Raw genomic sequence first — 19,192 nt, forward strand, 5'->3', positions numbered from 1 at the left:
GTACTCTCTCGTCGCCCCCCACTCTCTCTTCGTCTTCCCTCTCGCATTTTTCCTATCCCTCCTTCCCCTGAAAGTGGAAGTGGAGATTTTTCTCTTTCCATTTTGCCGCATATGTAAACCGAGGCTTCAGACGGACGGACGGATTTTTCCAGGATGAGGGTTCTTATGCTAACGCATTAAAGGCGCAAGCCCAGCGACTCGAGAAAAAAAAGAACTATTTCGTGACCCAGGTCCATGTCGGTCTTTCAAGCTTGTTGTGTTGAGGCTGCAGCTCGGCGCGGTTTGGTGGTTACAAAATATGTGGACGATGTGGGCCACCAGAAGCTACCAGTGTTGCGTTTACTGTGGAGCAGGGGAGCAGCCTAGCTCTGCTGTGAACAGGGTATACGCGGGTGTTGGACTTTGTTTTGGTGGTAGCGCAGTGAGTGAGTGACGCGTGGACAGCTCCAATATATGCGTGTACCGTCAAGGAGGTAGGCGCCACACACCTGATAGCGAGGCCAGCCGGGTGCCCCACTATGAGGTGGCTGTGGGGCTCACAAAATAGGGAATTAGTTTACGCTTTCCTAATGCAAGTCGATTAGCGGCGAGCGAGGTGTGGAAAAGAGAAGGAGGGTGCAGGAGTGTTGCAGTTTTTTTCAACAGCATGCGTACGAAACGGCAGAATTCTTGCAGGCTGACATGCGCGAAGGGCGAAACACTAGAAAATGAAAAAAAAAAAAAAACATTCGCAGCATCGCAAACGACGGCCCTGGTAACTGTGAAATGCAAGCGACCAGAGAACACTCGTTTCACGGCCCCTTGCAGTGCAAGCGCTAGTTTGCCCAAGTGCGGGAGGTACGGGTTTCTATTCACAGTGCCGCCGGGGACGCGACCCTTCCCCTGTTTCGGTGCTCGTCTTCTCTGGGGAGAAATATCTGGGAAAAAGGTTATTTCAACCCACCTCATGCTGATTGAACACAGTGGTTATGGCGCTCGGCTGCTGACCCGAAGGACGCGTGTTCGGCCTCGGCCGCGGCGGTCGAATTTTGATGGAAGCGAAATTCTAGCGGCCCGTGTGCTGTGCAATGTCAGTGCACGTTCAAGAACCCCACGTGGTCGAAATTTCCGGAGCCCTTCACTACGGCGTTACTTGCTTTGGAACGTTAAACACTCATAAACCATGAACACAGTATAGCCTACTAGCTCACCCTGTCTAAGCGTTGAAAACGTTGAAATTCGGGCTTGTTGTCTAAGCGGTTTTTGTGATATATTAAAAAGCGAAGCATCATTTTAAGTGATGGTTGACATACTGTGTTTACGCAACCTTACCGCATCCCAGGGCTTCGTCGGAGGCGGCAGATGCTCAAGGGACGTGATGAGCTTAAGCTTGCTGGGATAAGAAGGGCCGCTGTGATCGCGAGGTAAAGAAAGGCCTTTGTATACGGCGTTGAACTTAGCCTGCTCGCTCATGAAGATGGTGATGTGGTCCTGCACGCGAGCTGACCTCGCTACATTCACTGCTTCTCAAATAAATGCAAAAAAGAAAACGAAAGAAAAAATCCCTCACCGTATATGTTGGCTGACTATGAAGTCCACTCCTCTAGAACTCTTTTTTCGGGCGCAGACATACGTATAGTGATGTAAATACGACTTGTTAGGAAGTGGGAAAAACAGAATTTATTGTGCGATGGCCCTGCTTGAATAATGAAAGGCAAAAAAAAAATTAGATACAGCTCCTGCCAAGTGAAAAGTGCATGCCCGTTTGCGTTGAGAACAGGCTGCAACACACGGCGGCGCGTTGACCGCGCCTGACCGTTGCGGAGTCAAGGCCCAGGCAAGGAAGGAAGGACATTCCATGCTGTGGCGGCCACTGACGCACATGGACGTGTGCGCAGCATACGTACTACACGCCACTGCTTCCTCGGAGTCAACATGCACGGCGTGAGTGAGGTGGCGAGCCGGAGATTCCGTCCGTCCCTCCCTGCATGAGATCGTTCAAGATATGCAGCTTTATGGTTTTACCGACCTGAGTCAGTGGTGGCATCGTATGCCGGGTTGGTTGGAGTCGGATGCTTATGGCTGATTGCTTCGAGAGCGGGATAATGTGTAGGGCATCTAAAAAAGAGCGGGGGAGGGGGGGGGGGGGGGGGCGGAGATGGCAGCGGCCAAGTTGTTTTATCGTCCCCTACTTTCACTTACGGAACGCATTTCCTGCTTTCTGTACGTCACAATATATGATTCGATCTCTTGATTTCCAGCTCGCCTGCTTGTTCTTCCTGTACGCACGGCAATTTTACGTTTTTCTTGTGTAATTTTGTCGCTTTCTCACCATCTTGTGTAAAAATCCAGTTTGGAGAAAAAAACAGGCAGCGAGTGAATGCAAATGTCTCACTTGAGCAGCGCTCTGTTTGCCCACTTCTGAATATATGTCAGAAGAGGGAGGCATATGCAGTTTATTTTTTTTATGTTTTCAAGACAACTCGAGCACGTTTCCAGTTCGACTGAGTAAAGAAAAGAAGATGGGAAATCGTAGAATTTCGAAACCTCTTCGCTATACAACTCTGCAGTTCTGTATAGTTTCAGACACGACCAAAGGACAGCGTTGTGTCTTGGCGCATTAGATCGTTTAAAGTGAGCGAAATTGTTCTCTAAAGATAAGTTTTCAGTTTTGAATGATTTTGTATGTAAGACTTCGGTAGATGTCCCGCAACCGCCGAAGTAAATAAATGTACAGGCGTACAGGGTTCGTAATAGAAGATATCAATTTTATCCTTTTTCTTTAACGCTGAAGCAGGAGTAGTTTTGTAAACTTTTCGTTGTTCGTCGGGCAGCTACGACATTCATGAAACGAAAATTTGAAATTTTAACATTCTGCTTCGCTTTCGGGTGTTTTTATTCCCGCAATTGTCGGGCATCTACGACATTCATGAAACGAAAATTTGAAATCTTAACATTCTGCTTCGTTTTTTGGGTGCTTTTGGAAGAAACAATAGCGAAAAACAAAAAAAAAAGCACACGAAAAGTGCGAAAAAGTCTGTTTTGCGCGATTATTTCTTTCAATACCTATGCGCCATCTTTCCCCACTGCATGTTTTGTTAAACTACCTTTTTGGGTGCATTTCTTAAAAATAAATTTATTTCTTTTAAATCGAAGGTCTCCATGGCTTCCAACGGTCACCAGATTCTAGTATTTCTCTCAAGCAAAAGTAATTTCATTCACGACATCTGTGGAGCGGTTGCCTGGAACTACAACTGCTATTTTCTTTGACGGCGCCGTGCAAGTTAGGGCAAAAGTTGGGCCACGGCCGAGGAACTGGGTGGTCACCAACGAGTTCGCCAATTCGGTTGATCGGGGGTGCGGCCTACAGCCACTGCGCACACGAAGTTCCCTGAAGCTGAAAGGACCCGCTCAAGGTCGCAGTAAAGTGTTGCCCCGAATGATCCTGTCTGCACTTTGTTTTCTTCTTACCGCTCTTGACCTGGATTGTTCCCAGAAGACAAGACTCTCTAGCGGTGGCTGCTGGCACATGACCACAGAGTGCAGTGCATCTCGATGATGTTTGTTCCTTCTTGCGGCTTTTGCCCTTGGTCGTAATTCATGCCGCTGCCGTCATCAAGTATACTTTCTCACTATGACGAAAGAGTGAAAACACTTAAATGTCCGCTTAAGCGTGATTTATTTTCAGCACGGACTCTCCACAGTCCTGTCTCCCTCATGTATACGGGCATAGACGGTGCGCAAACGGAATACATAGTTTACTCACGATCCTGGCTGAAAAACAAGAATTCGTGCTAACTTCGGTGAGTAGGGGTGCAGGTGTCACGGTGCATTCCACTTATAGTCGTGCAGTCATCGCCGGGGCATTGAATGCTGAGAATAACAGCGACCCCGCTCGCAACCTGGATGCGTGCGATGTATGAGTATACAAAAAAGCGGCCACGTCGAAAGGGTCGCGGCAGCGCAAATGCCCGTGGAAGTAGGCACCGAATCCCCGATCCCCTTCTGATTAATCGGGCTGACCGCACCATGCATACCAAGTGTTAAAGATGTGCAGAGCTACCGAACGATGTCCAATTGCTTCTGGTCGTCTGTGTTACAGTGTTGATACACAAAAAAGAGATGTACTATAGGAACAGGTCGGAGGTGAAGTAGGGCTCACAGCTGTGCTCTTTTCTAGAGCTCGTTGACCGTTCCTTGAGTTTCCGCATGTTTCCCCGGAGCTCTGCTTATCGGGTGTGCACAGGTTCGGTGCTTGTTTGTGATTCACTCATAATTCCAGCGCTTTATGTTTGGCTTGAAATTAAGAGTTTGACGGAAGCCCGCCGGGTGAGGAAGCTACATGACTAAGAAATAAAACGGCGCCGACCAAAATACTAAATGATCTTCTGGAAGCAATGATAAATTTTACAAAGTATAATGGCAGAATATGTGCACCGAGTTAATCGCACAGGCTGCAGTAATGATAAACTATGACGAAAAAACTTGGAGTGAATCTTAGGCTCACGCGTGAGCTTACATGTTTTATACATGCGTGAGTGGGAGTGGGTGAGGGAACAAACGCGGGTTAATGACATACTAGTCGAAATCAAGACGAAGAAATAGGCTTGGGGCAGGGCATATGTGGTTTGGTTTGGTATGGGGTTTAACGTCCCGAAGCGACTCAGGCTATAAGAGACGCCATAGTGAACGGCTCCGGAAATTTCGACCATCTGGGGTTCTTTAACGTGCACTGACATCGCACAGCACACGGGCCTCTAGAATTTCGCCTCCATCGAAATTCGACCGCCGCGGCCGGGATCCAACCCGCGTCTTTCGGGCCAGCAGCCGAGCACCATAGCCACTGAGCCACCGCGGCGGCTGGCAGGGCGTATGTAATGCGAAGGCAAGATAACCGATGGTCCTGAAATTGAAGAAGCGTAGCTTGTTGGGTCAGTTGGTGCATGGTTAGTCCTGAAATTCCTTGCGGTGTTGTCAGTGGCGACGAAAATGGCATTTTCGAATCTTGTGGAGAGCTACAAGTCTCTTAGTAAATAAGAGCTACAAGTCTGTTAGTAATAGTTAAAAAGTTAACTATTCAGTATCAGTTGACCAGATGGTAGCTTCACTTCTTAGGTGTATCCTGATGCACTGCACCGCTGACAATGCTATGTCGAAAAAAGCGGTCTTCTGTAACTCAAGAAAACCAATTTTTAACAATTACTGACAGCCTTAAGTGAAACGCCCTATATGGATGTTTCTTCTGGATGTACGCCAGAAGCGTGAATGACTATATGCCGTGAAAAGCGAACGTCCTATGTTGTTTAGATCGACTGATATCAAATAAAAACCACCACCGACACAATTTACCTACACATTTTGAAACATTCATTGCAATTTGCATGCAGTACGACTACAGGAGCAAAGAATGGAAGAAAAAAAAAGAGAATGATAGACATATGCCTGAGTCTAGATGAGTAAGTCAGATTGACTATTCTGGCTTATATTTAGTTTCCAGCTACAAAAGCCGAGTCAGAAGCGTGACCTGTCACCATCTGCGCTTCATCGAGGATCAGGCATTTGCGGAGTAAAATTAATAACGCTTCAAGACGCATGCATAGACGACTCCAGTTCCTTGGATATTTTATTCCGGGCCTCCTTATAGCCTCGATGGCCACCTGCCTTTATAGTGCTCATAGCAAAGCCACGCTAGTGTGATAACGAAAGACTGTTACCACAGGGATAGGTCTGCTGTGTCAATTCTGGCGTTGCCCCGTAGGCAAGTGCACTACGAGTGCAACCGTGCGGGTAAAGCGTTTGATCTCATTCAGCGCAAATAAATTTAAAGGACTCCAACATCAGTTGTGGGAATTATTTCTTTAAAGCGCTTTCGGGCGCAGGCAGTTTGTATCTCCAACGCATGCTGTGGTGCGGAGATAAGGCATTTGCGTTTCTGGGGCGCCCAAGGAATGCTCCTGGGTGCTCACAAACAAAAGTTTAATGAGGGCGCGGCGCAGTTTCTTCTTTCAGCTCACGCCACGTCGCTTTTTTTTTTTCCTTTACACCTTTTTATTCTATTTTCCGCGCGTTATGCGCAATCTGCGCGCTGGTTTTTCAAGGTTGCAGAGTCGCGCAGTGACGTGGAACGTCTGGCGTTTACGTAACCTATTCTCTAAGACGCAACATTCGCTGTATGGATCCAACGACGCGTTCGATCTATGCATGTTTTTTTTGTGGAACGATGGTGTCCGCGAAGACCCCCGATCACCGTCGCCGACCGGTCTTCCTCGGAGTGGCCACCACCAGCGTCGACGTCATGGCTGACGCCATTAGTGTTTGCGTGACGTCATCGCTTGCTGGGGGGGTTGCTATTATGCGGCCGGCGCTGTGGGGGTAGCATGCGTACAGAAATGAACGGGCGAGAGTCCCGGGGAAAAAAGACTGAGGGGGTAATCGGTAGAGGTGCGCGTTTCTGGGTATATACTTATTGCTGGAATGCGTACGCTTGGGAGCGTCTTGGAGAGTTGCCTGCTGTGGTGTGGCGCTGCTACGCTTGCTTTTGTCGTCACCGTAAATAATGGGAAACGCGAGCATCGGATGCCAACGACCACCCCACACTTCTGTCGAAAGTGTGTGCGCAGGGGTTTTTCTTTTCTTTTTCCCAGGGGGGGGTGGGGGGGGGGGGGGGGGTAGGTTTCGTTCAGGGAACTTTGGTCGTGCTTCTGTTTCTTCATCGCCATTACGTTTTCTTTCTTTTTTTTTTTCTAACCGTTTCTGCTTTCACGCTTTTAATCACCTCCGTGGCACGTCCGTTAAACCGTTACGGCTCCGATCAGCGGGGATTCCACGCTCTCTCGAACCAATGGCAGGATGGCGAGTCGCGGAGGTGTAATTGCGTCGGCAGCGTTAGCGTCAGAGACCGCGCTGTTGCAATTGCGCATAATTAATTATGCTAATTCTTTTCTCTCTCGCCTCGCTATAGGAGCGCTCCGCGAAGACGGGTGAATTTCCTTTCTTTTACGTAACGTGCATAAATGTATTTTGAATAGCACAGCTGCGTAGCAGTGCGTCGAGAGCTATCAAAATGCGGGAGGAAATAAAGAATCATACAAAATAGGCGAACAGAATATAGGAGACGGGGACAGCATCGAATCGTATTCTGTAACTGCACTGTTCAAACTCCAAGACCCTCACCTCCGTTCCCCCTGGTACCTTGGGCCCCTCCCTGAAAAAAAAAAAAAAAAGAACCCGAGCTACATGCCTGGTACGAAGATATATGCCGCTCGTTGAAAAGTGAAGAAACAGATAATCTGTTGATGTACACAGTACGTTTAACCCGATTTCAACTTTGAGTTACGATTGCCGGTCAGTCTCGCCCATGAAGCGCTGTCAGGTAATCCATCAAGAAAAGTCCCTCAAAATGCCAAGAGACTCTTCAGAGAGCGGAGCTCGGCCATTGCAATACCCTGTAAAGTTCTCCCAACAAGCCATGTGTGACCAAGGGACTAAAAAGATTCCAGGCCACATTACTACACCGCATTCGCTAGGGCTTTGCTCGTGGATGTGTAAGAGGAGTATATGGCATCGTCTTCGCTGAGTTCCACATGTATTGTGTGCGGTGATTGAGGACACTCTTTCATGTGCTGTCCACTGCACAACGCGGAAAGGTGTGTGTTGTTCGCTTCTCTCAAGAATACAGGAGCCCATGGATCACAGTTCCCTTCAGGACATTGTCTACCCGTGCGGAAAACAGTCATGTAGAAAGAGGCTTCATGCCTTCTTTTAAAGCTCCTGCAGGACTCGGGTCTGAACTCCAAATGGTGACAGAAGGAGTTGATTACTGACTATTATGGGTGATTGTGTGTATAGCGATGTTGATCAGCCAGGTCCCAAGTATATAGTGTACCTTATTTGACATTTAAGTGTCGCTATACGGTGTAGCAGTTTCCTGCAGAACCCGCAAGGCTAATCCCAGCTGTCGCCTGCAACAACCTTAACCTCTCAGGTTAGGCGACAAAAACTGGCTAGAAGTTTGCCAGATGCAAGAGTCACAAGCTAGAGCGCATAAGTGCAAGTTATTTGAATGAACGGGCGTAACACTGTCCGTTTTCTGTCAGTTTGATCGAGCGCCTTTTACGTAATTATTCAGCCACATGTAGATACCGAAAGATCGCTTCCCTAAGTCGAAGCGCTCTTAGTGCGAGCTTGTATAGTTTCGAATTCACGGACACGACTAACGTGAGCAAGAATGCCACCACGAAAGCCTTCTGTTATTTTCTACTGTTATTATTTCTAACGGCAGCAGACAAACTGACGAAGACGCCGAGGACGACGCGTCATCTTGAAATGGTTATGATCTACCGATGAATAGTGTAACTAAGTGAGACTGTACAGCATCTTATGAGCGTGTTGAAACAGGTACTCGTATTTATCGACTCAAAGGGCCGACTTTGCGCAGACTAACTGGGCAGTCTAAAACTAGAACAGCCGGTTTTCGTCTTTCCTTTGTCCTCGAATGGCGGAACAAAGCGTACGGAGTGCGACATACTGTAGTGCCCCCGTATGAGAAGTGAATTTTACTACGGGAGCCGTACGCTGCCGCTAAGTTAAAGCCTAATTTTGAGTTTGGCTGTCCAGACCGCCCAGGTCTCTTTGCTGCTGTGTTCGATTCAATTGACCTTGGGCCGGCTTTGATATCAATTCCTTATTTCCGCAATGTCCACTACAGATAGAGAGCAGTGGAAAAATATCTGCCAGTAGGCGGCTTGACGAGTCCGCAGCTCCTCGTATTAAGCTGCGTTTGAACAACTGCAGTGGAAAATACCGGCATAAACAAATCAAAACAATTGATCAGTGCATAACAAAATAAAACACCTTGGTCAGAAAAACGAACGCCAGGATAAGTGAAATCATCTTTCTCGATCTGCAAACATGGCTCTAGGTATAGTAGAACAAGTAAATAACTCAGAATCAATTGATTTATAATCGCCGAAAAGTGATGGTAAGGAATGATACATGTTTTCCATGCTAGGGTTCAAAAGGGGCTTGCATCGACCCAGCCAGCAATGCTTTGCTTGACTCAAAAAAAGTGAAAAACCTTTGGGATAATTTTTTTTTCAAAATGCAAGAAAGCCCTGACTGACCGAGAAGGCATTGATTGACCTTTGGCGTTGCTAAGGACATGAAGCTGACTTCTTTCCCGAAGACTCGCTTCTACGTAGAACAAATTTCTTCTGAAGTTGAGACCTCGGAATTCGAAATATTAGACATGGTAAACTTCGTGTGCTGCTCTAACGTGGCAAAAAGTTGTATTTAATTGAATGCATGCCCATTGCTAAGTGCATTAATACGAAGAAAATCGAAGTAACGCTAAAAATTAAGGAAGGCAAAAGCTCTGTGGTATAGCGACGTAATTTGATGTACTTTAGGGAGTACATCAATCTGGCCCAAATAGTGAGCACCGCTCCTCCGAACCTTGGGACACAAAATATGAGAAAACTAAGAATCGGTCGGAATGTATCCGATACATACTCTCGTTTCATGAACAGCAGTTTGCTTATATCCTTCAAGAGAAAATCATTGAACAGTTGCACGCATGGTGGTGCTCGCAATACGGGGACAAATCTCGGAGGCTAACGAAAAAGGCAGAAATGAAGTGCGAAGAGGCAGTGGTACGGAAAATGGTAAGATTGAGAGATATAAAGAGAAGAGCGTGGATTAGCGAACCGAATGGAGTTAATGGCACCCTATAGCTGAAATCAAGAGGAAATGAACGTGGACAGGGCGTGTAACGAGCACAGACAACCAGTGGTCTCCTATATGGTAACAGGGTGGACTCGAAGGTAGGAAAAGGTGTGTAGCTGAGATCCAAGGATGAGATCCAACGCCAAAGTTACCGCGGCTTTTAGCTGCCGCTGACTGAGCAGTACAGGGCTGAATGGAGACAGCGGGCGAGAGAGGCCTTTTTTCTTTTTTTTTTTCTGAAGAAGACGTCGATTTTATGAATGCCTGCAGAGATCTTTGGGGCTGCAAACTGACTTTTCTGGACTAAAAACTAAGCGATCCCATATCAAAAGCACAGACCTTTGGGCTAGTTGGTGCATAACAGACACGTACAAGCGCAAAATAAAAAAATAAAAACACTAGCGAGAAAGAGACTTGGACAACAGAAGCGCTCGTGTTGTCCAAGTCTCTTTCTCGCTAGTGTTGTCCGAGTCTCTTTCTCTGTCCGTGTTTTTTTTTTTTTTTTTGCGCTTGTACGTGTCTGCGATCCCATATCATCATTATCATCGTGACCCAAATCATATAGGTCTTGTAGAGGTCTACAAACAATATTTGAGACTACAGAGTGACCTTGTTTCCAGTGAAACACCAAGCGAACTGCATCACCACCTTCATCAGGTAGATTACGTCTTCTGCAGGACAAAGACCCCTCTCTCGCCCAGTGATCTCTAATATGGCGTACGACGTTAAAGCAGGTTACGACAGATCAGCCTACGAGACGATCTAACCTCGCCCTAGCGCTTCCAGCCGCAGATTTCGTTCTGCGCTCTCGCCACGAGCTGGAACACTGCCCGACCCCCCGAGCGAACTGCAGCGTAAAGGGCGCCGTACGAGAAGAGCTGGCAGCTGCCGCCGCCGCCGGTGCGATCGCGCGAGTTCTCGCGCGCGATGCTCGCTCGAGCCGCGATTGGCTGCGCGGCCCGTGAGGCGATAGGGCCGTCCACTGGGGGCCGCTGCAGCGTGTCGCGATGCATCGCCGCTCACTTATGCGTGCGCGGCGCGTGTCTGCTGCCGCCGCTTCTCTTTTCTTTCGTGATTGCGCGTACGACGCCTGCAGCAACCCGTTATGTGCAACCGTCTTCCCTTCTCTCCACGTCCTTAACGGCTCGCCGTGCTGGTGATAAACGGAGACGAGACAGCGGGCGTGATTTCTTTTTTACCCCTTCCGTCCGAGCGCGGGGTTCCGGCCGAGCCGCGGTTGACGTTGAGGTCTGGCACTGAGGCGTATTCTTTCGAGCATGGTTCTGGATCTCTTGAGGCGGCGTTATATATTTCAGTAATTCGCGAATCTAGCGGGAGGTAACTTGGATATGCGCCGCTTCTGAATCTATTGGATTTAAATAAATTGAGTTACGACGAACGAAATAACGTAGTCGAAGTAATCAAGGCTATGTGTAGGCCGTACGTGTACTATACAGGTCTTTAATTATTCGTGCCTATACATCAAATTCTATTACATACATATAACGAGATTTACGTGGACTGCGTTGCGATAAAATTTAAATCAGGCGGCGCAGGGCAAGACAAAGACTGAAAAAAAAAAAAGATAGTCATATCGTACCACGAACACGTTTGGTAAGAAAGAGAAAATTAATTCGAGCACGTGTTACAGTGCATAAACTTGACATATATTCTCTCCTCTCTGCGTACTAACGCCGCAGAAAACCTTTTTTTTTTTTGCATTTCGATGCTTTCGGACCAGTTTTTCTTTACCTTCCTGTCTACGTTATGACCCCTGTCCGGGATTTTTTTTTCGCCGCCTTATACATTTTTTTTTTAATGTTTCGAATCTTCTGCCTTCGCGCGCGGGCTTGACTAGCAGCTGATGCGTGCCGTCGTCTACCCTTGCACAACTGACAGTCTTTTATCTCCCCCCCCCCAGCAGCTTCCTCGGCGGCTGCTCGCGGCGCCGGCGGAATTGGATCGCAGTCCGTTGGCCTTGACTGTGCCTCTCTTCAGGGCCGCTGGCTTCCATGGAGTCAGAAGGATACGCTCCGCGACTGTAGCATACAGGAACGAAACAGTGTACCCTTGTAGCTGCAGGGACTAGGAAGGAACGCAATGCTGTACGACACAGTATTCGTACATCACTGTATGTTTTTTATCAAGTACAAAAAGAAATTAGTGTCCAGGTGGAAACGTAATGCTCTACGACTGTACAGTATTCGTACAGCTAAGGAAAAGCTGCACGGTACATTTTTAGTATGTACAAAATAAATGATTCACCGCCCTTGCTAATGCAACAACATGATATAGATGTAGTCAAGGGTTCGACGGCATACCTGAAAATGATACTAACCGCTACAAAAAGCCCGGGACGACGAGCCGGTTGCTCATTGTGAACAAGGGAGCCGTAGCGCTCCCGAAACGTCATTTTTATTTTTGTTTGACCATGATCAGTGACCAGTGAATCTCATCAAAACATGATATAGACTTTCCATCTCATATACTGCTAATGCAACAGCATGATGTAGACTTTCCTTCGCCGACAAATCTCTTGGAAAAAAATTCGGCCGACTGGCTTTTTTGAACAGCTGTCTATCTGGAAAGTTTATGTTAAACTTGCCGGACTGTTTAAAGCCGCACTATACCACAGAGAACGGACACAGGCACATCTTCACTCCCGGGATCCCATCTTCGCGAGAACGAATGCTTTTAAATACAGTATTTCCCCCAAACCGTCAGCGAATGGCATTCTTCGCCCTTGCGTGTTTTTGTATAGGAAATGGAGTTGTCAAGGTAATGGAGGTACTATTGCGTTGCTAATTTTATATGGCTCGTCACCATATTTCTTCCTTGCTTCTTTTCCGCTTTTTTCAGTTTCATTTTGCATGTGCATATGCTTGTTATTCGCGAGTTTCCTTTTTTTTTCACTGATGCCCCTCTTGCATGGTCCAATATGGTCCACAGTATTTTCAAATAAAAATATAATGCGCTGCTTTGCGCCCTGCATGAAATTTTGCGTGCGTTTTCGACGTCACAGGAGTCTCAATCACGCAGCCAACGTCTCATCGCTGAATTGTGAAAAGAAGAAACGATGAACAGACTTTGGCAATAACACGTCGATGTGTCAGCATTTATTATTTTTTTTTATCGGTGCCTGTTCTTTTTTCGGTTCGTGAAACTAATCACGAAAGCCTTGTTAGCTGTTGACGTTCAAAGCCTGCCGTTTTGGTCGTGCCCTCGGGAAATACAACATAAGAAAGTCATGAATTTTTCAAATGTGCAGAAGCCGGGCGTCCGCCTTGACGTCAAGGGTTGCGCAAGCGTGCAGAGGCATTATGACGGTCATAGGGAGACGCGGAATACAGAAACTGAAAGTGAAGTAGTAGCTCAGGAAGAAAGGAGAAGGAAACAACGAAGTAGGTAAAAAAAAAACTACTTATAGGTACGCTTTAGAAAGAAGACGTCGTACGTGCTTTTAGTGCGAAGCAGACGGACTTTTATATACCGTCTGCTTTCTTTCTTGGTCCCGATTTTGCTTTCCCAAAGTCATTTGTGAAAGTTAACATCGTGTCAACATATTAACATTGCCGACAACAACCATCGACGGCCTTGTAACGGTTGTGGGGTTATACAACACGCCGAACGGTCAAAATGCTGCCTGTCTGAATGTCAGAGGTTTTTCCACATCTAAAGCACAAATCCGACAAATATATATGAACATATGAGACAGTGAAAGGTGGCAGCCTGCGACATACTCCTAAAAAATATTTGACGCGAAAAAAAAATACATTCTGCATTAATTCAACGAATGGGCAGAATTTTCGCTGCTAGTACTTGATTGATGTCGGGCATCATCATCATCATAACGGACACACATTTACACTCATTCTTACTGTATAAGCGCCTAGTCCGTTGCGACATAAGCGGTGCGAGTAGGGCACTTTTTAAATGTATCTTATTAGCTCTCTCTAAACACTGTAGAACCATTTATTTAATGATTCAATAAAGCGTATCGGTTCTGCATATGCGTGTTGATCTGGGTTTACATTTAAGTACTTCAAGCACACTACCATAAGAGATAAAAAGGACACACCTGAAAAGGCAAAGAAAGGAAATCAAGGCACAAGTTAGAAATATACTCGTCTTTCTACGTGGCTTCGAGGTGGTCAGTACTACTTCGTTTTTTAATAAGGAAGCGAAATATGTTATTTGAACGCCACAGACGCGCCGCTTGTCTAAGGTTTCTTGGCTGCGAACTAGGAACCGAAAAGAGGGAGCTTTCGCCACCATTTACACTGATTGTCGGTCGAAAACTCTGGCACCATACTTTGCGGACAGCGCGCGGTTCATGAGGTACAGTCAGATTTCCCGGCATGAAAAATAGAAAACACTTCTTAATCTCACCAGGCCACCTAACTTTCTGACGCCCCCTGCTACGCTTGCCTTCTCTTGAAATCCTTTCCATCGGTTTCTTGCCTTTGAGTTGCATGTCCTGTCCAAGCCCATTTCTTCCTGATGTCGACTAGGTTGTCAGCAACTCGCCTTTGTTCCCTGACCTGCTATGCTCTCTTCCTGTCTGTTATCGTCACGCCTCTCATACTCTCCATAACTCGCTGCACAGTCCTCAATTTAAGTTAAACCGTTTTCGTTAAGCCTCCACGTGTCTTCCCCATAGGTGAGTACCGGTAAGACACAGTTATGAACTTTCCTCTTGTGGTAAACTGTCATTCATGATCTGAGAGATCCTGCCAAATGCGTTCCGACCCACCCTTAGCGTTAGCAAAAATACTGACGCAGGAACAGCGTTTTGAACAATGAGCACAGACGTAGCAGTTCACCAGGTAATAACCGCCATTTCAAATTTCAAACTAGCGCGCCACTCGGCCAACCGCGCCTCTGCTGCCTCGCGCCGAAAAGCTTTGCTGCGGAGTTGGGCACGACGCGTCGTTAGTTAAATGGCAACACCTTCATGCACGTCAAGACCAGGCTACAGTGAAACAAAAATGATGCGCGAAAGTACTTGGGGCCGGCCACTGTGCTCGCAACATTAGAGTTAATAGGCTGTCATAGTCTCGAAACTTGACGCGCCGCTGCACATACATCTCTGGCCACACTGAATGCGAAGCGAATAGTTTTGTGGCGCCAACATAGATGGCGATACTAGCCCTGGAGAAGCCGTTGCGCTTTGCTTGTCTTAAGTTTTTCTTATCCTATCTATGCCCGATATGTCTCACAGACATCGAAATCGGAAGAAAAAAAATATAATTTATCCACTTCAAGCGCCAGAAGTCTTCTTTTAAAGCAATACTGCGAGGAGAGCCGCTAATTAGCAGGACGCGCTACGAAGCTACCGATCGGGTTACAAGCGCCGTCATACTTGAATTGCAGCTGTACTTTTCCCAGGAAAAAACATCGCCTTCCCTTTCCACGTCTCTTCAGATGCGCTCGATGTTCGTAATGAGCGCCTCAGAAGCCATTCGCGCGAACACAACTGTAACGAAAGCTGCCCATCAGAGGAGCAGCGGCAGCGATGCACGCCGCGACCGCACCGGCTAGCACGTGTACAAGCCAGGTCACGTGACGAGGCGGCACCCATGAGCAGATCAGGCGGCCAATGGCGAGGCGCGCTCATCACCTGATAGTGGGGCGACATCGCGGCGGAAGTGGCGCGCTCTCACTGAGTTTGGCTGAGGGAAGAGCGACAGACCTTCGGGGCTGCCGAACGGAGCTGCCGGCGCCGTGTTTCCCGCTGCCGTCATCGTCCCTCTCGCAACCGACCTCAAGAGCGGCCCGCGACTGCTAACGAGCCCTGCGAGCGAGTCGAAGCGCTGGGCAGGCCCGCCGACGTCAGCAACGCGCAGCGCTCCCCCCTCGACTGGGTGAGTGGGGCTGGCCCGTCTGCGTCGGTCGGGTGGGGGGTGCATTTTCCGGTCGCGGCTGGCGTGGGGGCATAAAAAAAGTGGTCAATCGAGACGTATACGCTGCGTGTATCTGCCCCCCGAGAGAAGAAGTCCTACCTCCTCTCGAATGGAGAGTGCAAACAGTCTGAGCCCCAGGCGACTTTCCGCCATTGGAGCGAGTCAAAAGTCGCGGCGACAGTCTTACGCGGGGCAGTCTCTCCCACAGGACTCGGCTCCCGGCCAACTGAAGCGGGTGCCTACGGTGAGCGGACCGGTGTCTGCCCTCGACAACCTACAGATGTATCGGCTGGACGCAAACCATCGGGGCCCTGGCTCCAGCGCTTCTCGGCGCACCAGCCGCAATGAGGATTCGTTCACCTGTTCTCAGCAGAGCATCCTCAGCGCCATGGATCGGTTCGTGAAGTCGGTGAACAACATGGATGCCACGGTGCTGGTGCCTTCGAGGCTGCGCGACATGGACCTCACCGACAAGTCTGGCCGGGCGCCGCCGGCCAACCTGTCGCAGACGGACCTCTACTCCTTCTACAACATGCTCAACGACGTCAAGAACGAGCTGTTGTGGGGCCCCAGCGCGGCCGCCACCTCGGCCGTCGTGCCGCTGACCGGAGCCCTGCTTCGGCCGCCGCCGAAGCACACGCGGCAGCCCTCGGATGACAGCCTCGGCTCGACGGGGTCCACGTCCGACACAGACTCCGACGTGGACAGCGTGGTCACGGACCGCGACGGGCTGGAGCAGAGCCTGCACCTGGCCGCCGCCTTCAGGCATCACCTGCAGGGACTGCACGCCATCCTGCACCAGCTCGCCGACTCGGCCGACTACCTGGCGTGCAGGTATCAGGAGGAAGTGGACGCGTCGGCGCTCTGATTCCAACGTGGTGGTGTGCGTCGGACCCCAGGCCACAACGGGATATACCGTGTCACTCCGAACGATGTACAGTGTGCTCGCTTCTCGACTCCCGCCGAACAACGCCCCAAGAGCCGCCGCCTGCAAGCAAGAAAATTCTTCCCCCCCGCCGCCCCGCGCAACCCAGCAACAAGGGCATCTAAATCACAAGTGAAAAAAGAAACTTTCGTTTGTTCGTTTTGGCCATGACACGTGGATGATCCGACGCGGCAGTTCTCTGCACGTGCCAGTTTCGGTTTTACGCCCCGGTCCGCGCCCGTCGGCTCGAGCAGCACGCACAGGGATTCCGGCAGCCTCGTTCTGTGATCTGTTTCTTGCCAAGTATCATTCGGCCCCTCCGTCCCAGCGAAAAGTTTTTTTTTCTTCTTCCTTACAGCCCTTCCTTACTGCGGCTGGTATGTCTGTCAGGTTACCCAAGCGTTATCTCCGTTGCAAAGCGCCCAGCCATCCCTCTCCCAAAGTCTTGCCTCTCAGTCCGCCCCAGGGTTGCACGGAGCAAAATCCCCCCATCACGATATGGCGGGTCGTCTCTTTATTTGCGGCGCTCGGAATAAGGAGCACGTAGAATGCGTAGCGGGAAGTTCTCGTTTTCCGGGTGAACCTGGCAAGACTCCGCAAAAATGGCTGCGGGAGGTCCCGTATGTGGGCCAGTAGTAGTGTGTTAACTTATTTCGCGGCGCCTCGCGCTTTTCGGCGGCCAGTTCGCCCTAAGCTTGTTTCTTGTCACGCGCTTTTTTTTTTCCTCGTCAGTATCTTTTTTTATATATATATGTCTATATATATATATATATGTACTGGGAGTAGAGGTAGCTTGAAGGCAAGCCTATTGAGCGACCGATCGTAACAGTTAGCTAACAGCAAGTGACGACTATGCGGCCGCTTCCAAATTTAGATTTGCACGAAGCGCCTTTGCTTTTCCGAAGTCTTGCCAGTCAAACTGCATTTAACCGCAAATTCACGCAGTGTTTTTTTTTTTTTTTCGGTTCCTCGTGATAAGGCTTTTCTACTGTAACTGGCGCAGGAGAGGTTCGATTCATGTAACCAAAATCGCGCAACATTCCAAGCTGCTGCTTTCGTCGCTATTTGTTGTATGAGAGAATACTCACGACCAGTGTTTTTTTTTTTTCGTTGCTGTTTTCTTTTTTTGTGACAACAGCGGTCGTTCGTTCGGAGGTGTAGCGACGCGAGCTAGCTTCTCGGGGATTGTGTGTTGCGGAGCTAAGCGTGTGTTTGCGTGAGTGCGTGTGTACATATGTAAATATTACTACATCTTGGCTTGTGTGAACGACGTGAAGGTTTCGACTAAATAAAGCAAAACAAATTTAGAATTATAACGTGTTTTTTCTTGTGTGGAGGAGAAAAATGGAGCATGTTCAGAGTTTTTAACAGTCAGCGCGCGTTTTGAACGTTGTTTCTTTCTCGGCTGCTCTGTTAGGTACGAAATGTATTATTTGTTACGCGTGTAAAATGGCAAGAGAGAAAGAGTGATGGATTTTTGTTGTTCTTTTGATAGAAACAATTAAAAGGAGAGCTATATTGCTGAAAAAAAAAAGCCTCGTCTGCTGTGTCTTACTTTTCCTCGCTGCCGGTGACGGCGGCCGAGGCGGCTCCAGAATTAGAAGCGAGGTTGCTTTTTGAACGTGCCGAGTGCAAACGGAAGTACCCGCGGCACGCAGCCTGCCTGCCTGCGTGGCCCGTCTTTTGTTGGCTGATAAAGAGGCCGTGTTACGAAAAAGAGGTTGCTTGCCTCTTCTGGAGACGGCGGCAGCCAATGTATCAGTGGCCCGTGCGCATTCGTCACAGCGAAACCAGGGGCGGGCAAATTCAAACAGCCTCTAACGGTTTCCCCGGCTCTGCAGGAACGCCTGTGTGGCCGCCGTAACTAAAACTATGCACCGCCGCGTGGCCTCGTTTCCTAGAACGGTTGCGTCAATGTCGTGGCCCACTTTGAGTGCGCGTGCACGGACTTGGCTCGAGTCTCATTAGGTCGAGATGCCGCTCTCTTGAAATCGGCGCTTTTTTTTCCCCTACCGAAGTTACGTCGAACCACGCCAATGAGCGGCTGTTTGTTTATAGCTCGAAAGAACAAAAAACAAAAACAAAGTGCATGTTGGGAGAGCGTTGACACTCGGGAGCGTCGTCCGAAGCCTTGAACCCGTTGGGTGCAGTCGTCGTTTTCGAAGACTAGACAGCCGTAACAAATGCTGTCAGAACGCGGCAGCGCGGTGTTCACGCGAGGAGGATCCGCTCTGAGGACGCATCTTCGCGTTCCGCCTCGGCCCCAGCATTCTGCAGAGGCCACTAGCTCGCCGGTTGACCTTGACACACAGACACCCAACACCTAATGATCTACACTAAAGAGCATCGTGTTTTCGCATGCAGCGTTGCGTTTTCCGCTCATGCTTTGTTTCCATTAACTTTTTTTTTTATGTACTTGGTGTTGTAAAAGAGGGAGGGGGCTGAGCTCCATCCACTCTGCTAAAGGCTTTGTAAGTGTGTGTACCGCGTGCTCTTTTCAGTGTGGTCGTCCGTTTCCCTTTCGTAGAAGTGTGCGGTTTGACTAGCTTGGCTACTGGCGCGGTGGAGCCATTGTTACTTGGCGTCCCCCCACCTCAACGGCGTTTTGACGTTTCCTTGCGGCTGCTATGTCCCTGGCTATCTCTCGGCGCGTGCCTGCGGT

At 48.8% G+C, this 19,192-nt stretch overlaps 1 protein-coding gene and 1 long non-coding RNA gene across 2 annotated transcripts; one reads left to right on the forward strand and one right to left on the reverse strand.

Annotated features, from left to right (window-relative positions):
- Window positions 1-1,196: 1,196 nt before the first annotated feature.
- LOC149343348 (uncharacterized) lies at window positions 1,197-15,301 on the reverse strand. Its single transcript, XR_016283117.1, has 3 exons — window positions 15,065-15,301; window positions 7,153-7,183; window positions 1,197-1,963 (listed from the first exon to the last, which is right to left on the reverse strand). It is a non-coding gene; the product is annotated as an uncharacterized LOC149343348 (long non-coding RNA).
- A 116-nt stretch (window positions 15,302-15,417) lies between these two features.
- LOC149343349 (mid1-interacting protein 1A) lies at window positions 15,418-17,846 on the forward strand. The gene has a single exon (XM_089545872.1). The coding sequence runs from the start codon at window positions 15,715-15,717 to the stop codon at window positions 16,471-16,473; it is 759 nt and encodes a 252-aa protein (XP_089401998.1). The 5' UTR covers window positions 15,418-15,714; the 3' UTR covers window positions 16,474-17,846.
- The last annotated feature ends 1,346 nt before the right edge of the window (window positions 17,847-19,192 follow it).

The sequence above is a fragment of the Amblyomma mixtum genome, chromosome 5 (assembly GCF_055824585.1).
Source record: "Amblyomma mixtum isolate Tamu chromosome 5, ASM5582458v1, whole genome shotgun sequence".
Classification (NCBI taxonomy): domain Eukaryota; kingdom Metazoa; phylum Arthropoda; class Arachnida; order Ixodida; family Ixodidae; genus Amblyomma; species Amblyomma mixtum.

What these genes read in the sequence shown, in the direction of transcription:
- LOC149343349 (XM_089545872.1), top strand. Translation starts at nt 15,715, where the DNA reads ATGGAGAGTGCAAACAGTCTGAGCCCCAGGCGACTTTCCGCCATTGGA.